The following is an 18,542-nucleotide window of genomic DNA, read 5'->3' as shown; positions in this document are numbered from 1 at the left end:
TCTTGCTTTTTCTATTTCTCATTACTTCAGATGAATTTCTTCATGTTATTAAACATTCTTTGTAATTTAATTGAAAGTGTTGTGTAAGTGTGCTCCACGTAGATGGATTATACTTTATTTACCCTGTCTCAGCATTTTGGGGCATTCAGATTGTATCCAAATTTTTAGCTAATTGAAATAACACTTACATGAACATCTTGGTGCATAAGTTTGCATTTCTGATTATTTCCTTAGGATAGATTTTTAGCAGTGCAATTAGTGCATCCAAAAATGAATATTTCTAAGGCTCTCACTATGTATTGCCAAACTGCTTTTCAGAAAGATTGTTCCAAGCTACTTCCTGCAATATATGAGAGTGCTGCTCTTATGCTAGCTTCCTTACTACATGGAAGATGGCATCTCACTGCTGAATAATTTATATTTGCCAGTGAGGGAAATTTTTTTTTTTTTAAATCATAGAAATGGGGTCTTGCTGTGTTTGTTGCCCAGGCTGGTCTCGAACTCCTGCACTCAAATGATCTTCCTGTCTTGGCATCCCAAAGTGTTGGGATTACAGGTGTGAGCCATCATGCTGGGCCAGAAACATTTTATAGTGTAAGATGTTTATTGGTTATTTTATAGTGTGATAAAATGTTTATTAATCATTTGGATATCTTCTTTTTTGGGCTTCCTGCTTACATTAATTCCTGGTTAATCATTAACTTGGTATTTCAGACCACACAACTAAGGCACCTGCTGCCCTGTGTGGTGGCACACTCAACTTGGAGGCCAGCCTCGTATGTATGATAAGGAGACTTTAAGTTCGAACTGCAAGCCTAAACATGGAGGTGATGAAAAAAAAGTCCACAACTCTTAGAAAACAGGAAAGATAATTAGATATACATAAACCTTTGCTGTCTGTATTCGAAGAAATTAGAATCAGAGTGAAAAGGGTGCTCAGAGATAACTGAGTTCCTAACATATGAGACCACTGAGACCCAAAGAAGTTCAGCTTCTTGTCCACATAGCTAATCAGGGGCATCACTGAACACAGACAGAGGTCTTTGGATTCCTGTTCCAGAGCTGCTACTTGAGATAAGGGCTGAGGGTCTCAGAAATGTTAAACTGAAATGGAATAGCTGTACTATCATCTCAAATAGCCTCCTGAAATGACAATGTTAATCAAAAGGAATACAGAAATAGGCTAGGAAATTCCAATTTATGCAGATTTCAGAAATACATATGTGGTTGACAGGTCTTAATTTTTCCTCCCAGGCCAGCTTGATAAAGTTGTTGGGAGGCTCTCAAAAATTCTGATTCCAAATTACTCATCACAGAAAGTGGGTGACTTTCATTTCATGTGTGGTTGACTGGTTTACCAAAACACCTTTAAGAAAGAGGTAATGCAGGCCGGGCGCGGTGGCTCAAGCCTGTAATCCCAGCACTTTGGGAGGCCGAGACGGGTGGATCACGAGGTCAGGAGATTGAGACCATCCTGGTCTACACGGTGAAACCCTGTCTCTACTAAAAAATACAAAAAACTAGCCGGGCGAGATGGCGGGCACCTGTAGTCCCAGCTACTTGGGAGGCTGAGGCAGGAGAATGGTGTAAACCCGGGAGGCGGAGCTTGCAGTGAGCCGAGATGGCGCCACTGCACTCCAGCCTGGGCGACAGAGCGAGACTCCGTCTCAAAAAAAAAAAAAAAAAAAAAATCACAAAAATAGCCAGACCCTGTCCTACACCTTAGGATATTTGGCCACTGAATAATTTACTGATTGAGTACTTCTATAAAAAATCATTCAGAAACTGGCAGAAATATGCTCTACTGTTAAGGGGCTAGAAATCACTTACATATGGTCTTTGTTTCCAGACCTACATAAGAAGGAGTTATTCCCCCCAACTTTTTTTTTTGGAGACAATGTCTTATTTGTTGTTTGGGCTGGAATGCAGTGGCAATCATGGCTCACTGCAGCCTCGAACTCCTGGACTCAGGTAATTCTGCTGCCTCAGACTCCCAAGTAGCTGGGACTAAAAGTGTGCACCACCACACCTGGCTCTTTTTTTTTTTTTTTTTAACAGATGGAGTCTTACTATGTTGCCTATGCTGGTCTCAAACTCCTGGCCGAAAGTGATCCTTCCGCCTTGGTCTTCCAAAGTGCTGGGATTACAAGCGTGAACCACCACGCCTGGCCTGAGATGTTTCTCAAGTTGTATTTGGTCTTTAAACTTAAGTTTTAATCAATGCTCCCTAGCCCATGGAGGACATTTCCTTTGTGTTTTGTTTTGTTTTAGAAACAGGGTATTGCTATGTTGCCCGGGCTGGAATTAAGCTTCTGGGCTCAAGTGATCCTCCCGTCTCAGCCTCAATCTCAGCTTCTGGAGTAGCTAAGAACATAGGTGTGCACAACTGCACACACCGGAGAACATTTCCTTTGAAGAACATAAACTTTTATCTGTTTCAAGGGATTAAACTTAATTTCTTTTCTTTTCTTTTTTTTTTTTTAATTTTTAGACAGAGTCTTGCTCTGTTGCCCAAGTTGGAGTGCAGTGGCATGATCTTGGCTCACTGCAGCCTCTGCCTCCCAGGTTCAAGCAATTCTTGTGCCTCAGCCTCCCTAGTAGCTGGGGCCACAGGCACATGCCACCGTGCTCAGATAAATTTTGTGTTTTTAGTAGAAATGGGGTTTCATCATATTGGCCAGGCTGGTCTCTAACTCCTGACCTCAAGTGATCCATCCACCTTGGCCTCCCAAAGTGCTGGGATTACAGGTGTAAGCCACCACACCCAACCCAAACTCAAGAAGAAAGAAGGAAGGAAGGAAGGAAGGAAGGAAGGAAGGAAGGAAGGAAGGAAGGAAGGAGGGAGGGAGGGAGGGAGGGAGGGAAAGAAGGAAAGAGAGAAAGGAAAGAGAGAAAGGAAGAGAAAGAAGGAAGGAAGGAAGGAAGGAAGGAAGAAAGATTTCACTAAAAATGTGTAATATCCATGAGAACATGACAGTAATAGGACACAATTCCCATTGTCAATGACAATCTTTATCTAGTTAGGTAAATTAGTTTCCAGACATAAGAAATGCAAGGCAGAATTGGTAAATTCTAGAACCTAAAGTACAAACATTTTAACAAATTTATTTACATGAGGAGTAATGCTGTTAATGTTTTTAGTGTCCTTCTGATGCAGACCAGTTTATTTTTATACATGAAGGTCTCTGGAACTGATGAGAATAAATTTATTTTAAGCATTTAATTTAGACCCTAAATTAGTTTTCGGTACAGTAGACTTCTTTTAATCCATGCATGCATGTGCAGAGTCGGCCATCTGGTCCGAGGGTTAGGTGAAGGGAAGGAGCTTTCAAAGTGCTTCATTTTAATGAAAATGGGTTTCTGTCTGCATTACAGAAGTTTTAAAAGTAATATTTTTCTATCTATCAAAATTTTACAGACACATATTTTTTGACCCAGAATTCCCCAGTGTGAGGACTTGAGCCTACAGAGATGCTCCCAATTATTTGCTAAGCATATCAATAAAGAGGGTCACTGGACTTTAAAAAAAAAATAGTAATTGGAAGAATAGGTGACCGCTTACATAAATTATGGTATGTCCAAATGAGGGAATACTATGCCTACATTAAAAAGAATGTGATATTTGTTTGTGCTGATACGGAAAGACCACCAAGCTATATATATATATATATATATTTTTTTTTTTTTTTTTTTTTTTGAGACAGAGTCTCGCTCTGTTACCCAAGCTGGAGTGCACTGGCCAGATCTCAGCTCACTGCAAGCTCCGCCTCCTGGGTTCACGCCATTCTCCTGCCTCAGCCTCCCGAGTAGCTGGGACTACAGGCGCCCGCCACCTCGCCCGGCTAGTTTTTTGTATTTTTTAGTAGAGATGGGGTTTCATCGTGTTAGCCAGGATGGTCTCGATCTCCTGACCTTGTGATCCGCCCGCCTCGGCCTCCCAAAGTGCTGGGATTACAGGCTTGAGCCACCGCGCCCGGCCAAAGCTATATTAACTCAAAGAAGCAAAGGATATGTATGCAATATAAGCAACATTTAAAATGAGTATATCAATAAAAACACATGTGGGGATAGGCAAAATCTTTTCCTGGAAGAAATAAAAAGAAACCTAAAAGTTGAGGAAAGGGCTAAAGAGTGGTGTGCAGGGCGGGAGACAACAATGTTCACTTTCTGTGTAGTTACAAAATAGTTTAGACATGTATTACTTTTTTTTTAATTGTCAACATGGGTTATCTGGATAGGGAAATAATCAGATATTTCCCCTTTCTTCTCTGTAATTAAAAAATGTTCTAAAGGATGTTGTAGTAAACAAACAGAAAAACAACATAACAACAACTGAAAAAAAAATCCAGCAATTATGCTTCTGGTAATACAGCAGACAAGAGAGCCTGAATTATTGTCCTGATGCAAAACAAGTGAAAAAGTTAGTTGGAATGTAAAATACATTGAGCTGGCAAAACAAAACCAAACCCAACTTAGGAAAACACAGTTCCTGAAGCCAGCGTCTACCCTGGGCATATCTATAGAACCCCTGTGATCATAAATATTTGTGCATGGCGTGGTACACAAAAGATGGGACACAAAACCTAAAGCCTAAGCAACTTTGGGAGTCTAGAAGATCTCAAGACAGGAATCATCAATGAACTAGAAATCATCAATGAACTACAAATAAACCTGTGGTTAGAAGAGACAAACAAGGAAACACGCCTATCTTGACCATGGTAATGTGTAGGAGGAAGAAAAGTATTTCTCCTGAGAATCTGTAGACAGAAGTTGAACCTCATGTGGGTTTGGGACTGTATGCATATTACCTATATGGTTCTAAAAACCTCAAGCAGGAAGTTCAATTTAAAGTGGACTTGGATTGGTAGCATCTCCAGGCAACAGGGAGAAGCTAACACAAAATCACCTCTAGCAGCGAGGTTCCAAACAGTTCCTATTAAAAAAAAAAAAAAAAGTTCGAGAATATAAGGTCAGTTAAAACACCCCTTGCACTCCATCCCCCAAAGAACTAGGCATCATGAATGAGAAGAGCAGAAACAACAAATGACTAAACAGACCCATAATGACATTAAAGAATTATCAGACAACATAATAGTATGTTTAATCTATTTTAGAAAATGAAGACTTAAAAGATAGCAAGAAAATACTATAAAAATAAAGGAAAATTTAAAAACCTAGAACTTCTAGAAATGAAGAATAATTAAAATAAAAAACTCAAAGAATGGGTTAATCAGCAGATGGAGACAGAGAGACAATTAGAAACTGGAAGATAGCTATAAAGAAACTGGCCGGGCACAGTGGCTCATGCCTATAATCCCAGCACTTTGGGAGGCCGAGGCAGGTGGATCACTTGAGGTTAGGAGTTCGAGACCAGCCTGACCAACACTGTGAAACCCCATCTCTACTAAAAATACAAAAATGAGCTGGGCGTGCTTGTGGGCGCCTGTAGTCCCAGAATAAAGATCCTATCAATAGGCCCTGGAATATATGACAACTTGATTTATGATGGAGAGGGCACTACAGATCAATGGGGAAAAGGATGAACTATTCCATTAACAGTACTGACACACCGAAAGCAATAGCCATAAAGGAAAGATTATTAATTTTTACTACATTAAATTAAGAGCTTCTTTTCATCAAAAGATGCCATAAAAACAAGACAAGCCAAGAACTAGAAAAAACTACCTGCAATACATATAGCTGAAAAAGGATTAGTATCAAGAATATTTAAAGAACCCCTTACAAATCAATAAAAGAGAAACGATCTAGAAAAAAAGCATAGGATACAAACAGGGATTTGATCACAGAGATTCATAAACCTATGAAACATTTCATAAACCTATGAAACTTTATTAAGAAATCAACTAGTCAACAATAACTTAATTAAACATATAAAAATAACTAAAAGAGTATAACTGGATTTTGTAACACAAAGGATAAATGCTTCGAGGGATGGATACCCAATTTTCCATGATGTGATTACTATAAATTGCATGCCTGTACCAAAATACCTCATGTACCCCATAAGTATACACCTACTATGTACCTGCAAAAATTAAAAATAAAAAAAATTTTAAAAAATTGATGTCTTGAAATTCAAATTTAACTCACAACGTGACCCATTATATACCCACTGGTTTGGTGAAATTAAAAGCTGGATAGTACAAAATGTTGATGATGATGTAGAGAGATTGGAACCCTCATTTCTACTAGTGGAAGTATAGGCTTAGGTAATCACTATGGAAAACAGTTTGGTGTTTCTCAAGACAGTTGAACATGTGCATATCCTACAATCGAGCAATTCTATTCTTAGGTACGCATTTTAAAGAAATGGTGACGCGTATGTCAGGAACCATGTGCAAGAAGGTTCATAGCAGTTTTGTTCACAATTGCACAAAACAGTCTGACCACCATCAATGGTGGTATGATACATAAACTGAGTTCTATATTGGAAGTTTCATTCCATATAATGGAATATCTTGCAGCAGTGAAACAGGAAGAAATATAACTTCATCCGTCAGCACTGCTGAATCTCAAAAAACTGTTGAGTGAGGAAAGCAAGACAGAATACCTGAAATATAATTCTACCTATGTAAAGTTCAAACACAGGAAAACCAGACAATACATAGTTTAAAAATACATGCAGAAATGATACATTTATAAAGAAAAGCAAGCAAGTGAGGAATTAAAACTCCGGGATCGGTATTAGCTAGGGGCGAGGTGGTGGGCATAGAAGAGAGATACATAATAGGAGGGGGCACCTTGGGGATTCTAAGGTGCCTATAACACTCTGTTAAACTGAGGAGTGGGGCATGTATGTTCATATATAAAAATTACATATTTAATGGATTGTACAATTCTTTAAATGCATTAAATATGTAATTTTTATATATGATACGTTTCACGGGAAAAAGTACACACACATTTTTCTGGCCATTATGAGGAAAGGGTTACAATAGGCCAACAGGAAAAGAATTTACTGATGTTTTTACAATGTGATTCTCTATTTCAAATCCACTCTATACATTTTTCAGAGGGATGCATCAAGGTGGGATTCAGCCAAGCTTAGGAACAGAGCTGACACAGAAGGACTGGGTGATAAGCATGACCTCACACGAGATGCTATAAAACATTATGGGCCACTCCTCTCTGCCTCACGGGTACAATTCTTAATTACTTAACTCAGTTAAACAGAAACACGGAAGGCTAGGTTCTATGCAAACTAGCAACATCACTTGCCAGAACTGATTAAGCAATATAAATGGACCTCAAATGGTTAAGGTTGACAACAACCTCTAAAGCATACTAGAAAACTAGTATTCTTCTACTACATGCATTTACCTTGCTTCAGAAGAACTCACACCTGCTTAAAGTTGCTATTCATGCAACTGAATTCTTTTGCAAAGCAGTATGAATGCTTACCTATGTTTAACCATTTTCTGATCATGGCAAAAATGACTAAAGAATCTTGCATAGAACAAGTGCATGACAGCATGTTCTTTCCCTCCAATGTACAAATCCACAGGCATCCAGTAATCGGCCACTGCTGTGTTAAAAGGGCTGTAAAAAAGAGATAGGGACATTTTTAAAAAACCTGCTTTGCCACAATTGTGTAAATTAAACAGACCTACTGTAACATGCATATGCCCTGAAATGAACTTTATCAGGGAATAACAATGATTTTCTTTTTAAAATATAAGAGAAGGCCGGGCCTGGTGGCTCATGCCTGTCATCCCAGCACTTTGGGAGGCCAAGGCAGGCGGATCAGCTGAGGTCAGGAGTTTGAGACCAGCCTGCCCAACATGGCAAAACCCCATCTCTACTAAAAATACAAAAATTAGCCAGGTGTGGTGGTGGCCACCTGTAATCCCAACTACTTAGGAGGCTGAGGCAAGAGAATAGCTTGAACCCGGGAGGCGGAGGTTGCAGTGAACCAAGATTGTGCCATTGCACTCCAGCCTGGACAGCAGAGGGAGACTCTATCTCAAAAACAAAACAAACAAACAAACCAACAAAGAATGTATATATATGAGAAAAGCTTATATATTAAAAAAGAAAAAAGTCAGATGTGTTAATTTATGAAATTTTAAAAATGGTTACAGAAGATATTACTGACATATTTCAACAAAAGCAATTTGCATATAAAATGAGAACAAGAGGAAAACATACTAGCAAAAAAAGGCAACTTGCTACAAGGTACCTTGAATATCTAGATTCACTTTAATTTTTATTATTATGATTACAAAATTGAGACTTCGGAGTTCCTACCAATAGAGGGCAATGTGGTATTTACAATGAAGATTAACATGTAGCTACTAAATGCCTATTTTATTTATTAATTTATTTTCACATTTAAACTTTTTTTTCCTTTATTAAAGATAGTGTCTTGCTCGGTCACCCAGGCTGGATGCAGTGGCACAATTATAGTTCACTGCATCTTCCAACTCCTGGGCTCAGGCGATCTTCCAGCTTCAACCTCCCAAGTATCTAGGACTACAGACACACACCACTATGCCCAGCTAATTTTTTCTTTTCTTTTTTTTTTTTTTTTTCTTTTTGAGATGGAGTCCTGCTGTTACCCAGGCTGGGGTGCAGGGGTGTGATCTCGGCTCACTGCAATCTCCGCCTCCAGGGTTCAAGCTATTCTTGTGCCTCAGTCTCCTGAGTAGCTAAGATTACAGGTGCCTGCCACCACACCTGGCTAATTTTTACATTTTTAGTAGAGATGGGGTTCTGCCATGTTGGCCAGGCTGGTCTCGAACTCCTGACCACAGGTGATCTGCCCACCTCGACCTCCCAAAGTGCTGGGACTACAGGCGTGAGCCACTGCACCCGGCCATCTGTTAATTTTTTAAAACATTTTTTGTGGAGACAAGGTCTTGCTATGTTCAGTCCAGGCTGGTCTCGAACTCCTGGCCTCAACTGATCTTCCTGCCTTGGCCTCCCAAAATTACGGGATTACAGGCGTAAGCTACTGTGCCCCAGCTGTAAATATTTATTTTAAAATAGAAAATTGATTTTGTTTTTTAAAGCAGCCTGAAAATATAATCAGCAAGAGCCTGTATATTGCTTAATGAATGCAATGCAGCATATTTAGGGTGAATTACCATAAAATAGCCCAATAACTCTCTCTCACTTAACAGTACTTAACAGATACTTTTTGGCCAACAGATACTAATAGAAACGGTTTCTCATACTCTCGGGTCCTAATGGACACTGTAGAGGAAAGGAAATGCCATTTCCATTTTCTGGCTGGGACCCTCAGAGGGAGGGGCAGCACTGGCTGGCGACAGACCTCTGTGCTGCCAAGGTAATGCTGTCCCTTGAGGTCAGCCAATCAAGCAAACCTTTGCCTTTGGAGGGCTTTGAATATTTGTGAATTGGTTCCCTGATACCTCAAGCCACCTTTTTCCCCAGGATGGACTTGGCTGGCTTCAGCTCTGAGGCTAGAAAAGAGTCCGGCCACCACCACATATTTGCATTTTAATATAGTTTGGTGTTCTCCAGTCACTGTACCAGAATTCTGATAAAATTTTTAAAAATCACTTTTTTGCTTTGTGAAAAATAGTTCCCTAAAGAAATTCAACTGCCAATCCAGGCGACAGAAAAGAAAGGGAAGTGAAGGATGGTATTTGGCCGGAAAACAAGTTTGGGATATATTAAGGAATGAAATGTTGAAAGTAGCTACAGCTTGGATTTATGATCCACTCAGGAAACCACCCCAGGAAGAACTCGCACCCAGGCTGAAGCTAACCACAGTGTGCCATGAGGGAAATGAAGTGCTGTTCACAGGCTGTGACGGTCTCAGGATGTCTCTCCTGCCACAGTTACTTGGAGTCTCTCTCATCTGTGTGAAGGCTTTCCTTTGAAGCACTCAGAGAAAGTAAAGAGCCTGACCCCACTTGCATTCTAAGCCAGTTATTGCTACATGAAATGCACCAATGGCCCCTTATAGAGGAAAGGCCCTGAAGGGGAGCCCCTCTGTGGGCCAGAGAAAGCCATGCTGGTGGTTCCCAGCCACAATCGTCACCTTGCACCCTTCCTGCCTTTGCAAGGTATCTTTCACTCAGTATCCCCCTCATTTCTTTTTTCTTTTCTTTTTTATTTTTTTTGAGAGGAAGTCTCACTCTGTCGCCCAGGCTGGAGTGCAGTGGCGCGATCTTGGCTCACTGCAACCTCTGCCTCCCTAGTTCAAGTGATTCTTCTGTCTCAGCCTTCTGAGTAGCTGGGATTACAGGCTCGCCACTATGCCCAGCTAATTTTTGTATTTTTGGTAGAGACAGGGTTTTGCCATGTCAGTCAGACTGGTCTCCAACTCCTGACCTCAGGCGATCCACCTCCTCGGCCTCCCAAAGTGCTGGGATTACAGGCGTGAGCCACCATGCCGACAAGGATCCCCTTCATATCTGATATGAACTCAAATTACAGAATCACAACACTGCAGGTTGAAATTCTGGCAGGGTGAGGGCAGGAGTATCTGTCTCACTAGAAATATATTATTTTAGAACTACAAAGAATGGGGGGCATATTTTATATGTAGGGAACAGGGTTCCAGAATGTTTCTGCCACGGACAAGAGCCATCAGGCAAGGCCCTTTTAAGCACAATGCTGTTTTTTTCCCGGGCTCTGGAAGAGTTTCTTTCAGCTCTCATTATCTCTCTTTACAAGGCTACCTACTGTTCTCTTTCCCTTAATTTCTTTTTTTTTGGGTGGGCAGGGGCGGGGGCAGGGTTCAAAGAAACACACGAATACAGCTGAAAAATCAAATGGTACTGGAAGATTTATAATGAAAAACAGTGGTCTCCAGCCCCAATTCTTTCCTTGCCTCAGGCCTGTCTCTTAGCCACTTTTAATTCTTTTGGTTGTTTCTCCTGGCAATTATTGAAAAAAAAAAACATGTTTATACTCTTTATTGATTTATCAATTTAGGAAATGATCTATTGACTCTGTGGTAAGAGGTGAGGCTTCTTAGCTCTCTCACCCTCCCCACCTGCTACCTTCTCTGTAGAGTTACAGCATTCTTTTCAGTTAAATAAATAACATTACATCTTTACAATCATACAAATGCAGTTCACTGCAAGGAGAGTATTACAGTAGCATTTTCTTCCTTTTTCTGTTTTGTATTTGTGTTGTACTTGGGATTTACTTGGCTATGAATAATCTAACTTAATGATGTAGCACTCTCCCTTTAAGAGAGACTGTTCCGCGGTGCACAGTTGACTGACAGCTTCCAGTTGCTGCATCTGTGGACCCACCCTGGTGTGTTCCTGCCAGCCCATGTTGCTCTCCCAGGCTGCTCTCAGGAGAGTAGAGGGAGGGGCCGGAGCCGAGACATTTTAGCCTGACTGAAGACTCTAATGGACTAGCTTTGCTCGGGGCTTCCCACTGGCCAGGTCGAGGCTTTCTCAGAGTTGCGCTGTGCACTGAGCCTCCTCCATCTGATCCTCCTTCCTTTCCCTTCTCCTTTCACACCTGTCATAGGCCATTGTGGTCTAAGAGCACTCTCTGCCCACTCCTCCTCTTCTCCCCTTTAATCTGCACAGGCATTTCCCCCAAGAAATCTTTTGCATGTCTAATTCTATCTTGGTCTTTGCTTCTGGGAGGAGCTATACTGACACATGCTCAAGGACGTCAGCAAGGACGTTTTACCTGTGCGAATTGTGAGGGTCAGTGTATCTGAAGTAGTACCAAGCAGAATCAACAAAGGTATCCATTGTGTCTGTCTCTCTCTTGGCTGCTCCCTTGCACCTAAGAAAGAAATGAAATTCATCATTTGGTTTCTTTTTAAATTTTAATGCAGTTTTCCACTAGCTTTTGAGAGAGCTATAACAATAAGTATGAATTTAAAATGTCATAAGAATAAAGCCACAGGCTGGGGGCAGTGGCTCAAGCTTTTAATCCCAGCACTTTGGGAGTCTGAGGGGGGCGGATCACAAGGTCAAGAGATCGAGACCATACTGGCCAACATGGTGAAATCCCATCTCTACTAAAAATATGAAAAATTAGCTGGGTGTGGTGGCATGTGCCTGTAGTCCCAGCTAGTCAGGAGGCTAAGGTAGGTGAATCTCTTGAACCCAGGAGGCGGAAGTTGCAGTGAGCCAAGATCGTGCCACTGCACTCCAGCCCGGCGACAGAGCAAGATTCCATCTCAAAAAAAAAAAAAAAAAAAAAAAAGAATAAAGCCACATATGAAAAGACAATTCAGGGTAGAAAGCCTCACCACCCAAAAGGACAAGACAGGATTAGGTATCTCTTTTGTGCATTAACTTCTGTTCCAGGCATGTCAAGATTGCCTTCGCCAGTGTCTACTTCATGATGCTTGCGAAGCCAATCAATGCATGAAGAGAAATGAGAACCAAACATAGGGAGATGTGTGGAAAATCAACTTGGATTTTTCTTCCACTTCTGTTCTGGGGTGACAGGTGCAGAAATCTACCAGGATGACCCGAGGAAGACAAAGGCAATGATTGCTGGAGCCAGCTCATGCCAGCCTGTGAGAATCAATTGTCAGCATCTCTTTTATACCACTGTGACAAAAGATGGCAAGTTGGTAGCTTGAAACTGGCCCTGATGGGAGTATGTACATCACAAAAATTGGCAAATAATAGAAATCAGGACCCCCCCTCCAGAGCTAATTACATTATCTACCGCCAGACCACTGCCTAAAGATAGGTTCCTTATGGAAGAGTGAAGAAAGCCCTGGTGCTCAAGACAGAGAATAAAGTGAGATCCTTGATATGTGAAGGGTTGAAAAGAAAAAGGAATTCCTGTCCTAGGGACAGACATGTCCAGAAGGACCAAGGTCTCACAAGGGCCCAAGTGTTATACTCATTCTTTTTTTTTCTTTTTTTTTTGAGATGGGAGTCTGGCTCTGTCACCTGGGCTAGAGTGCAGTGGCTCAATCTCAGCTCACTGCAACCTCTGCCTCCTGGGCTCAAGCAATTCTCCTGCCTCAGCCTTCCGAGTAACTGGGATTACAGGTGCATGCCACCATGCCCGGCAAATGTTTGTATTTTTAGTAGAGACGGGGTTTCACCATGTTGGCCAGGCTGGTCTCAAACTCCTGACCTCAAGTGATCCGCCTGCCTCGGCCTCCCAAAGTGCAGGCATTACAGGCATGAGCCACCATGCCCAGCTGCTACACTCATTCTTTTTTTTTTTTTTTTTTTTTGAGACAGAGTCTCGCTCTGTCGCCCAGGCTGGAGTGCAGTGGCCGGATCTCAGCTCACTGCAAGCTCCGCCTCCCGGGTTTACGCCATTCTCCTGCCTCAGCCTCCCGAGTAGCTGGGACTACAGGCGCCCGCCACCTCACCCGGCTAGCTTTTTGTATTTTTTAGTAGAGACGGGGTTTCACCGTGTTAGCCAGGATGGTCTCGAACTCCTGACCTCATGATCCGCCCATCTCGGCCTCCCAAAGTGCTGGGATTACAGGCTTGAGCCACCGCGCCCGGCCTACACTCATTCTTAAGAACATTCCTAGAGTTGTGGGCCTGTGGGACTGAAAGAACCAGGTGCCAAAAGCCACACTACCTAGGAACTCAAAAGAAGGTACCCTTAGTCAAGCCTAGCACAGGACAGGGATTAGCTGCCTTGGAGACTCCTCAAGGCCTGGATCAGCAGAGAATCAGCACCTTCTGTCTGATGGGTAGGACCAGCTATCAACAGGGCCTTCTGTGGCAGCAGGAAGCCATAGCAGGCTCTCCCTTCTAAGGCATGGATAAGAGGCTCATCGCCCCTCCAAATATCACGCTTTGGGCAGTGTAAGTCTTTGGGGGTTATTGCAGAATTTGGGGAGAAGGGATGAGGAGTCCCAAGAGGAACTGATACATCTTCTGCAAATTTAGCATGTATGGGCTTGAGCCCGTATTTTTAATTTAAGAATAAAAGAAGGGTTGCATTTCTATCTTCCATTTGTGAAGTAGTTCATACCAGCTTTACAAATATTACCCAAGGAAATGGCCAGTCCCCCACATATTCCCCCAGCTCCCTCATCAGCTGGTTAAAGGCAGTGGCTGAGCAGAGAGCATGGGCGCCCTAGATCTGGCAGGGCTTTGGGACCCCCTGCATTTTAATCAGGGGACCTCCCAGTGAGAACAGTGGTGGTCTCTAAGAGTAGAAGCTTTTCGGAAAGAGTCCTCAGGGAATCCAGCTTCCTATCACCCAGGGCTGCTCTAAGAAGCTGATCTCAACAGTGCATCTCTAAATTAAAGCCAGGTCTTTTTATTTGGAGAGCAACCAACCAGAACACAGACACTATTTTGGGAAACAATTAGAAAATAAAGATTACTTTTTCTTCCTCACCTTGTGCAAGTGAGGTCCAAGTGAGGGAGAAATGCAGAGCTCAATTTATAAAAGGAATAACATCTGGCTAACATTTGCCGTGCTGATTTCCTTTTTAATGGTCTTGTTGGACTTGAAGGCAACTAACATGTTTTATTGCTGATATTAAAAAGTAGGAAGAAGCTACGTGGCAAGTAGGAGGGATAGAAGTGATAGATAATGGTGGTAATGTTATCAGGATTAGCTCCAATAGTAATGATAATAATTCTGGGTAGTAGGAACTGAGCCAAGTACTTCAAAAGTACTTGAAATTATCTCATTTAATCTCATAATCCTCAGGGCTACTGGGGATTACCTCATTTAATCCCCAGTAGCCCTGAGGATTATGAGACCAATACTACTCATATCCCCATTTTTCAGATGAGTAACTAGGATTCAGAGAGGTTAAGAAACTTTTCCAAGGCCTTGTAGTTCAAGGGTAAGAAATCCACATCTGGTGGGCTCTGGTGCTTGTAGTCTGTACCACTGAGCTGCCTCGCTCTGCCACACTGGCTCAGTGGCTCTCAGCCTTGGATGCTCATTAAGATTATCCAGGGAGCCTTGCCCAACACCAAGGCCTAGGTTCTGCCCTCCAGTAATTCTGCAGCCAAGGCAGGAAACCTTATCCTCATCAATAGGGCCACAACTGCTGTGCTGTATGTAGGCCACCAACATCTCTGGTAGGGAAGCCCTTTTTCTCCTGGAGCCAGCATTTCTACCCTAAAATGGTCTGGGCCTTCCTACATACCTCCCTCCAAGTTCCATCTTGAATTTCAAAACTGCCTCAGTGAGGACCTGGGAGGATGGCTCACAAGTACCTGGCTAGATGGCTGTAAAGTTTCCATTTATTGAAGACCTAGAAGGTATCACTGTGCAGGATGACATGTGTTAATTCTAGTCTTCTGAAAAGCCCTTCGATGGGGTTATTTTTGTTTCTGATGAGGGATTTCAAGCTCAGAGAAGGTAAATGACTTTCCCAAGGCTAGACAGTTAGGAGGCAGAGCCAGGACTTGAATCCATCACTGATCTGACTCCCAGCTCAAGACTTCCAATTACATTATGTGGTTTCCTAATTGTCAACCTAATACCTCAGCCCTACACGGGCAGAATACAAAATTATTTTAAAATATCCTCATCATGATCTATAAGGCAGAGAAAAATGGCTTCTCCGCAGAAGAAGGAAAACACTGGAACTTGGTATCTGCTATTTGTTTAATTAGCTGATATGGACAGCATCATTAAAAACCACATTTGAGACATGCCAGTGAATAGATAGAAAACCATAATCCCGCTTCCAAAATGAGGAGAAAGGAACCATGGTGCTTCAGCATATTAAAGAATGGAGCCCCCAAGCACACTTGCTCTCTTAGCTACGACTCTGCTCCTCGTGATAAAATCTCCACTGTTGTTACAGTCACTATATTGGAAAACTGCAAGGTGGAGAAGAGAACATTTTTCTCTCCTCTCCATGTGGCTCTTTGGAATATCAAAATGGAGGAAAGTGTTTTTTTTACAAAGCTGTAAGGAAAATTTAGAGTTTTTCCATCAGTTGGATCAGATGTTTCTGGCATAGATCTGAACTGACACTGCTGCTTCCAATAGCTCAGAGAATGGAGGATGCCCATTGCAGAGGCAGGGTCACAGATTCCAGACCCTTCTCTTAAAGGGCCTCAAAGACCCACAGTGTTCTTTCCAGCCTCGTGGAAGTCAGGGAAAAAGGGAGCAGAGTTATTAGCACCAGGAGGGAGGAGGGTGTCTGAAGCCCTAGCAGGTATGGGGCCATAGGCACAGTCACCGCAGCAGGGATGTGGCTTCTTACCTCGGGCAGGAGCAGTTCACCCACTCTGAAGCCATGGCCAGTGGAGAGCCTCCCTTGCCAGTGAAAGACGCGATGTTGGGCAAGGTCACGGGCAAGTCCTCCAGGGGCACAGGTGTGGGGCCACAGGCTGGGCAGTGGACAATGGGGATTGGTGTGCCCCAGTACCGTTGCCGCGAAATCAGCCAGTCTTTCAGTTTATCACTTGTCACGTCTCCACCCACTCTCTTCCCCCGGGCTTTCTGAGTCAGGGCTAGAAAAGCATCCTGCCGGGTCATACCTGTGAACTGACAGGGAGAGAAAAGAGAGCTCACTCCTCTCTGCATAGCACGAGTCACCACCCCGATGCTGCCACCAGTCCTGCCATGTTTATGTGTGGCTCTCCCCAGGGACCAGTTCTGTGCAGAGCTGTATTCATGACTTTCACGAGCCCCAGGTGCTTCTGCCTTTGTAGGCTCCTTGCTCCTTCAGATAATATTAAGAACTATATTTTACAACTGCATCAATATAAAGAGAAATGTAACTTTTGACCCTAAAAGTTCATTTTTTTCTTCTGATTTTAAAAGAAATTAAAACTTTTGCAGAGGCCTCTAAAAGTATTGTGGGCCCGAGGCACTGTGTCTACTGTGTCTAATGTGTCTTGGTTGGCCCTGGTTCTGTGGCTTTCCTTATCACCAGAGCCCTGTGACACTTACAGAGATCATCAAATATCAGCTTTTAGCTGCCAGTAAAGAACTGCATGATAAGGATTTTTAATGACTACTCCCCTGTTGGGGGGAAAATATTCAGAAAATAAAAATTCAATATTATCCTAAAGCAGAAGGAATTCAGGCAAGCAGAGGAACATTCTGAGGCTTCAGCTTGAAGAACCAGACCACTCTTTTTATATTTAAATGCTCCCATTTTATAGACAGCAGGACAGACCACTAATAGTACAAAAGAGAAATTATCTTTTCACTTGGTGCTTTTCAGAGAGCCAAACTAATTATATGAATTGTGCCAGTGTGGCTTGGTAACAACCTGGATTGTGGGCACCCTCAAATTTGTTCAATGAAGACCCACTGGGCATCTGTATGTGCTGGGCTTGTGCTAGCCACTGGGGGCACAAAGATAAATATGATCTTCCCATGTCCTCAAGGAGCTTACAGTCAAGAGGCATAAAGAATAAGAAAATACAGCTATGTTGATCAAAAGTAGCCCTTTTCATGAACGGTCTGAAGTGTCTTTCTGCACGTCCACTATCACAGTCACGATGCAAATCATAAAAAGCTCTCCTGAAAGTCAGTCTTCTCCTAACATCACTGTCTTTCCATTCCAGAAGCTCATAGACGAAAGCGGCCTTTCCCTAGCCATTCTCCTTCTACTTATTGAAATAATTCTTTTACTCTAGATATTCAGCCTAGAGTCAGGAGAGGCTTCAATAGACCATCTGAAGCTGTGTGAAAGAAGCCAGGAAGCATAACTGATGCTCAGAGAACTGTACTAAAGACTGGATGTTTCACTGGGAACTTCAGAAGCCTAATTTTGGCCACGAGTGTCCCCTTTCTTGAGAGGGTTAACTGGGGCTCCTTACAGACACTGTGACTTCGCTCTGCTCCACCCTCCAGGGAACCTGCTCAAACAAGGTCTAAAAAAAGGCTTAAGGGTCCATATCTTAGAGCATGACTCATGTCTGGGGATGCAATTTATGAAGTAAAGCCACAAACATGGGGTTAGAAACCATGCACTCCCTACAAAGGAGAAAACCTGCCCATATTCCCTTATTTTATAGATATAAATATAGCCAGATAGTCGCAAACCGGAAAAACATGGAACTTCAGGTCTCACTGAATCAAGATCAGCCAAGGTGGGACCTGTAGGCACCTCCCAGGTGATTCAGAGCCATGGCCAGGGGTGGCATCGCTATGTTAAGTCAATAGTTCCCAGGCTCTGCCGCACATCAGAATCAACTAGGGAGCTCTGAACACTGTTGATGTCTGATCTATGCCCTCCTTACCACCAGTAACCATCAAATCAGAGTATCTGGAGTGAGACCCAGGCATCAGTATTATTTTAAAACTTTCAGGTATTTCCAGTGTGCAGTTAAGTTTAAGAGTGCTCTAAGCCAGTATTCTCAAACTTTTAATGTGCATACAAATCATATAAGGATCTTATTAGACTAGCGTGGGATCTAAGATCCCACATTTCTAACAAGTGATGCCAGTGCTGCTGGTCCAGGGACCAGACATTGAGTGGCAAGGTTCTAAGCCCTTGATTCTCAAAATGCATTCCCTGGACCAGCAGCATTAGCAGCAGTATCTGGAAACTTGTTAGAAGTGCAAATTTTGGGCTCTCACCTGGGACTACTAAATCAGAATCCCTGGGGTGGGGGTGGGGGCCAGGCTGTGGTTTAACAAGGCCACCAGGG

The 18,542-nt window shown here is 42.6% G+C and overlaps 1 protein-coding gene across 2 annotated transcripts in view; it reads right to left on the bottom strand.

The window, feature by feature from the left end:
• Positions 1-18,542, bottom strand: part of LARS2 (leucyl-tRNA synthetase 2, mitochondrial) — a 167,498-nt gene that overhangs the window by 46,693 nt on the left and 102,263 nt on the right. For both annotated transcript variants that reach the window (XM_033212320.1, XM_033212319.1), the window contains 3 exons: positions 16,139-16,422; positions 11,650-11,748; positions 7,423-7,560 (listed from right to left, as the gene is read on the bottom strand). In XM_033212320.1, the coding sequence (XP_033068211.1) occupies positions 7,423-7,560; positions 11,650-11,748; positions 16,139-16,422 (521 nt within the window). The remainder of the gene's footprint in view (positions 1-7,422; positions 7,561-11,649; positions 11,749-16,138; positions 16,423-18,542) is intronic.

Source organism: Trachypithecus francoisi, unplaced genomic scaffold (genome assembly GCF_009764315.1).
Source record: "Trachypithecus francoisi isolate TF-2019V2 unplaced genomic scaffold, Tfra_2.0 Lachesis_group0, whole genome shotgun sequence".
Classification (NCBI taxonomy): domain Eukaryota; kingdom Metazoa; phylum Chordata; class Mammalia; order Primates; family Cercopithecidae; genus Trachypithecus; species Trachypithecus francoisi.
Note: the sequence above shows the minus strand (reverse complement) of the source record. Positions and strands in the feature narration are given on the sequence as shown.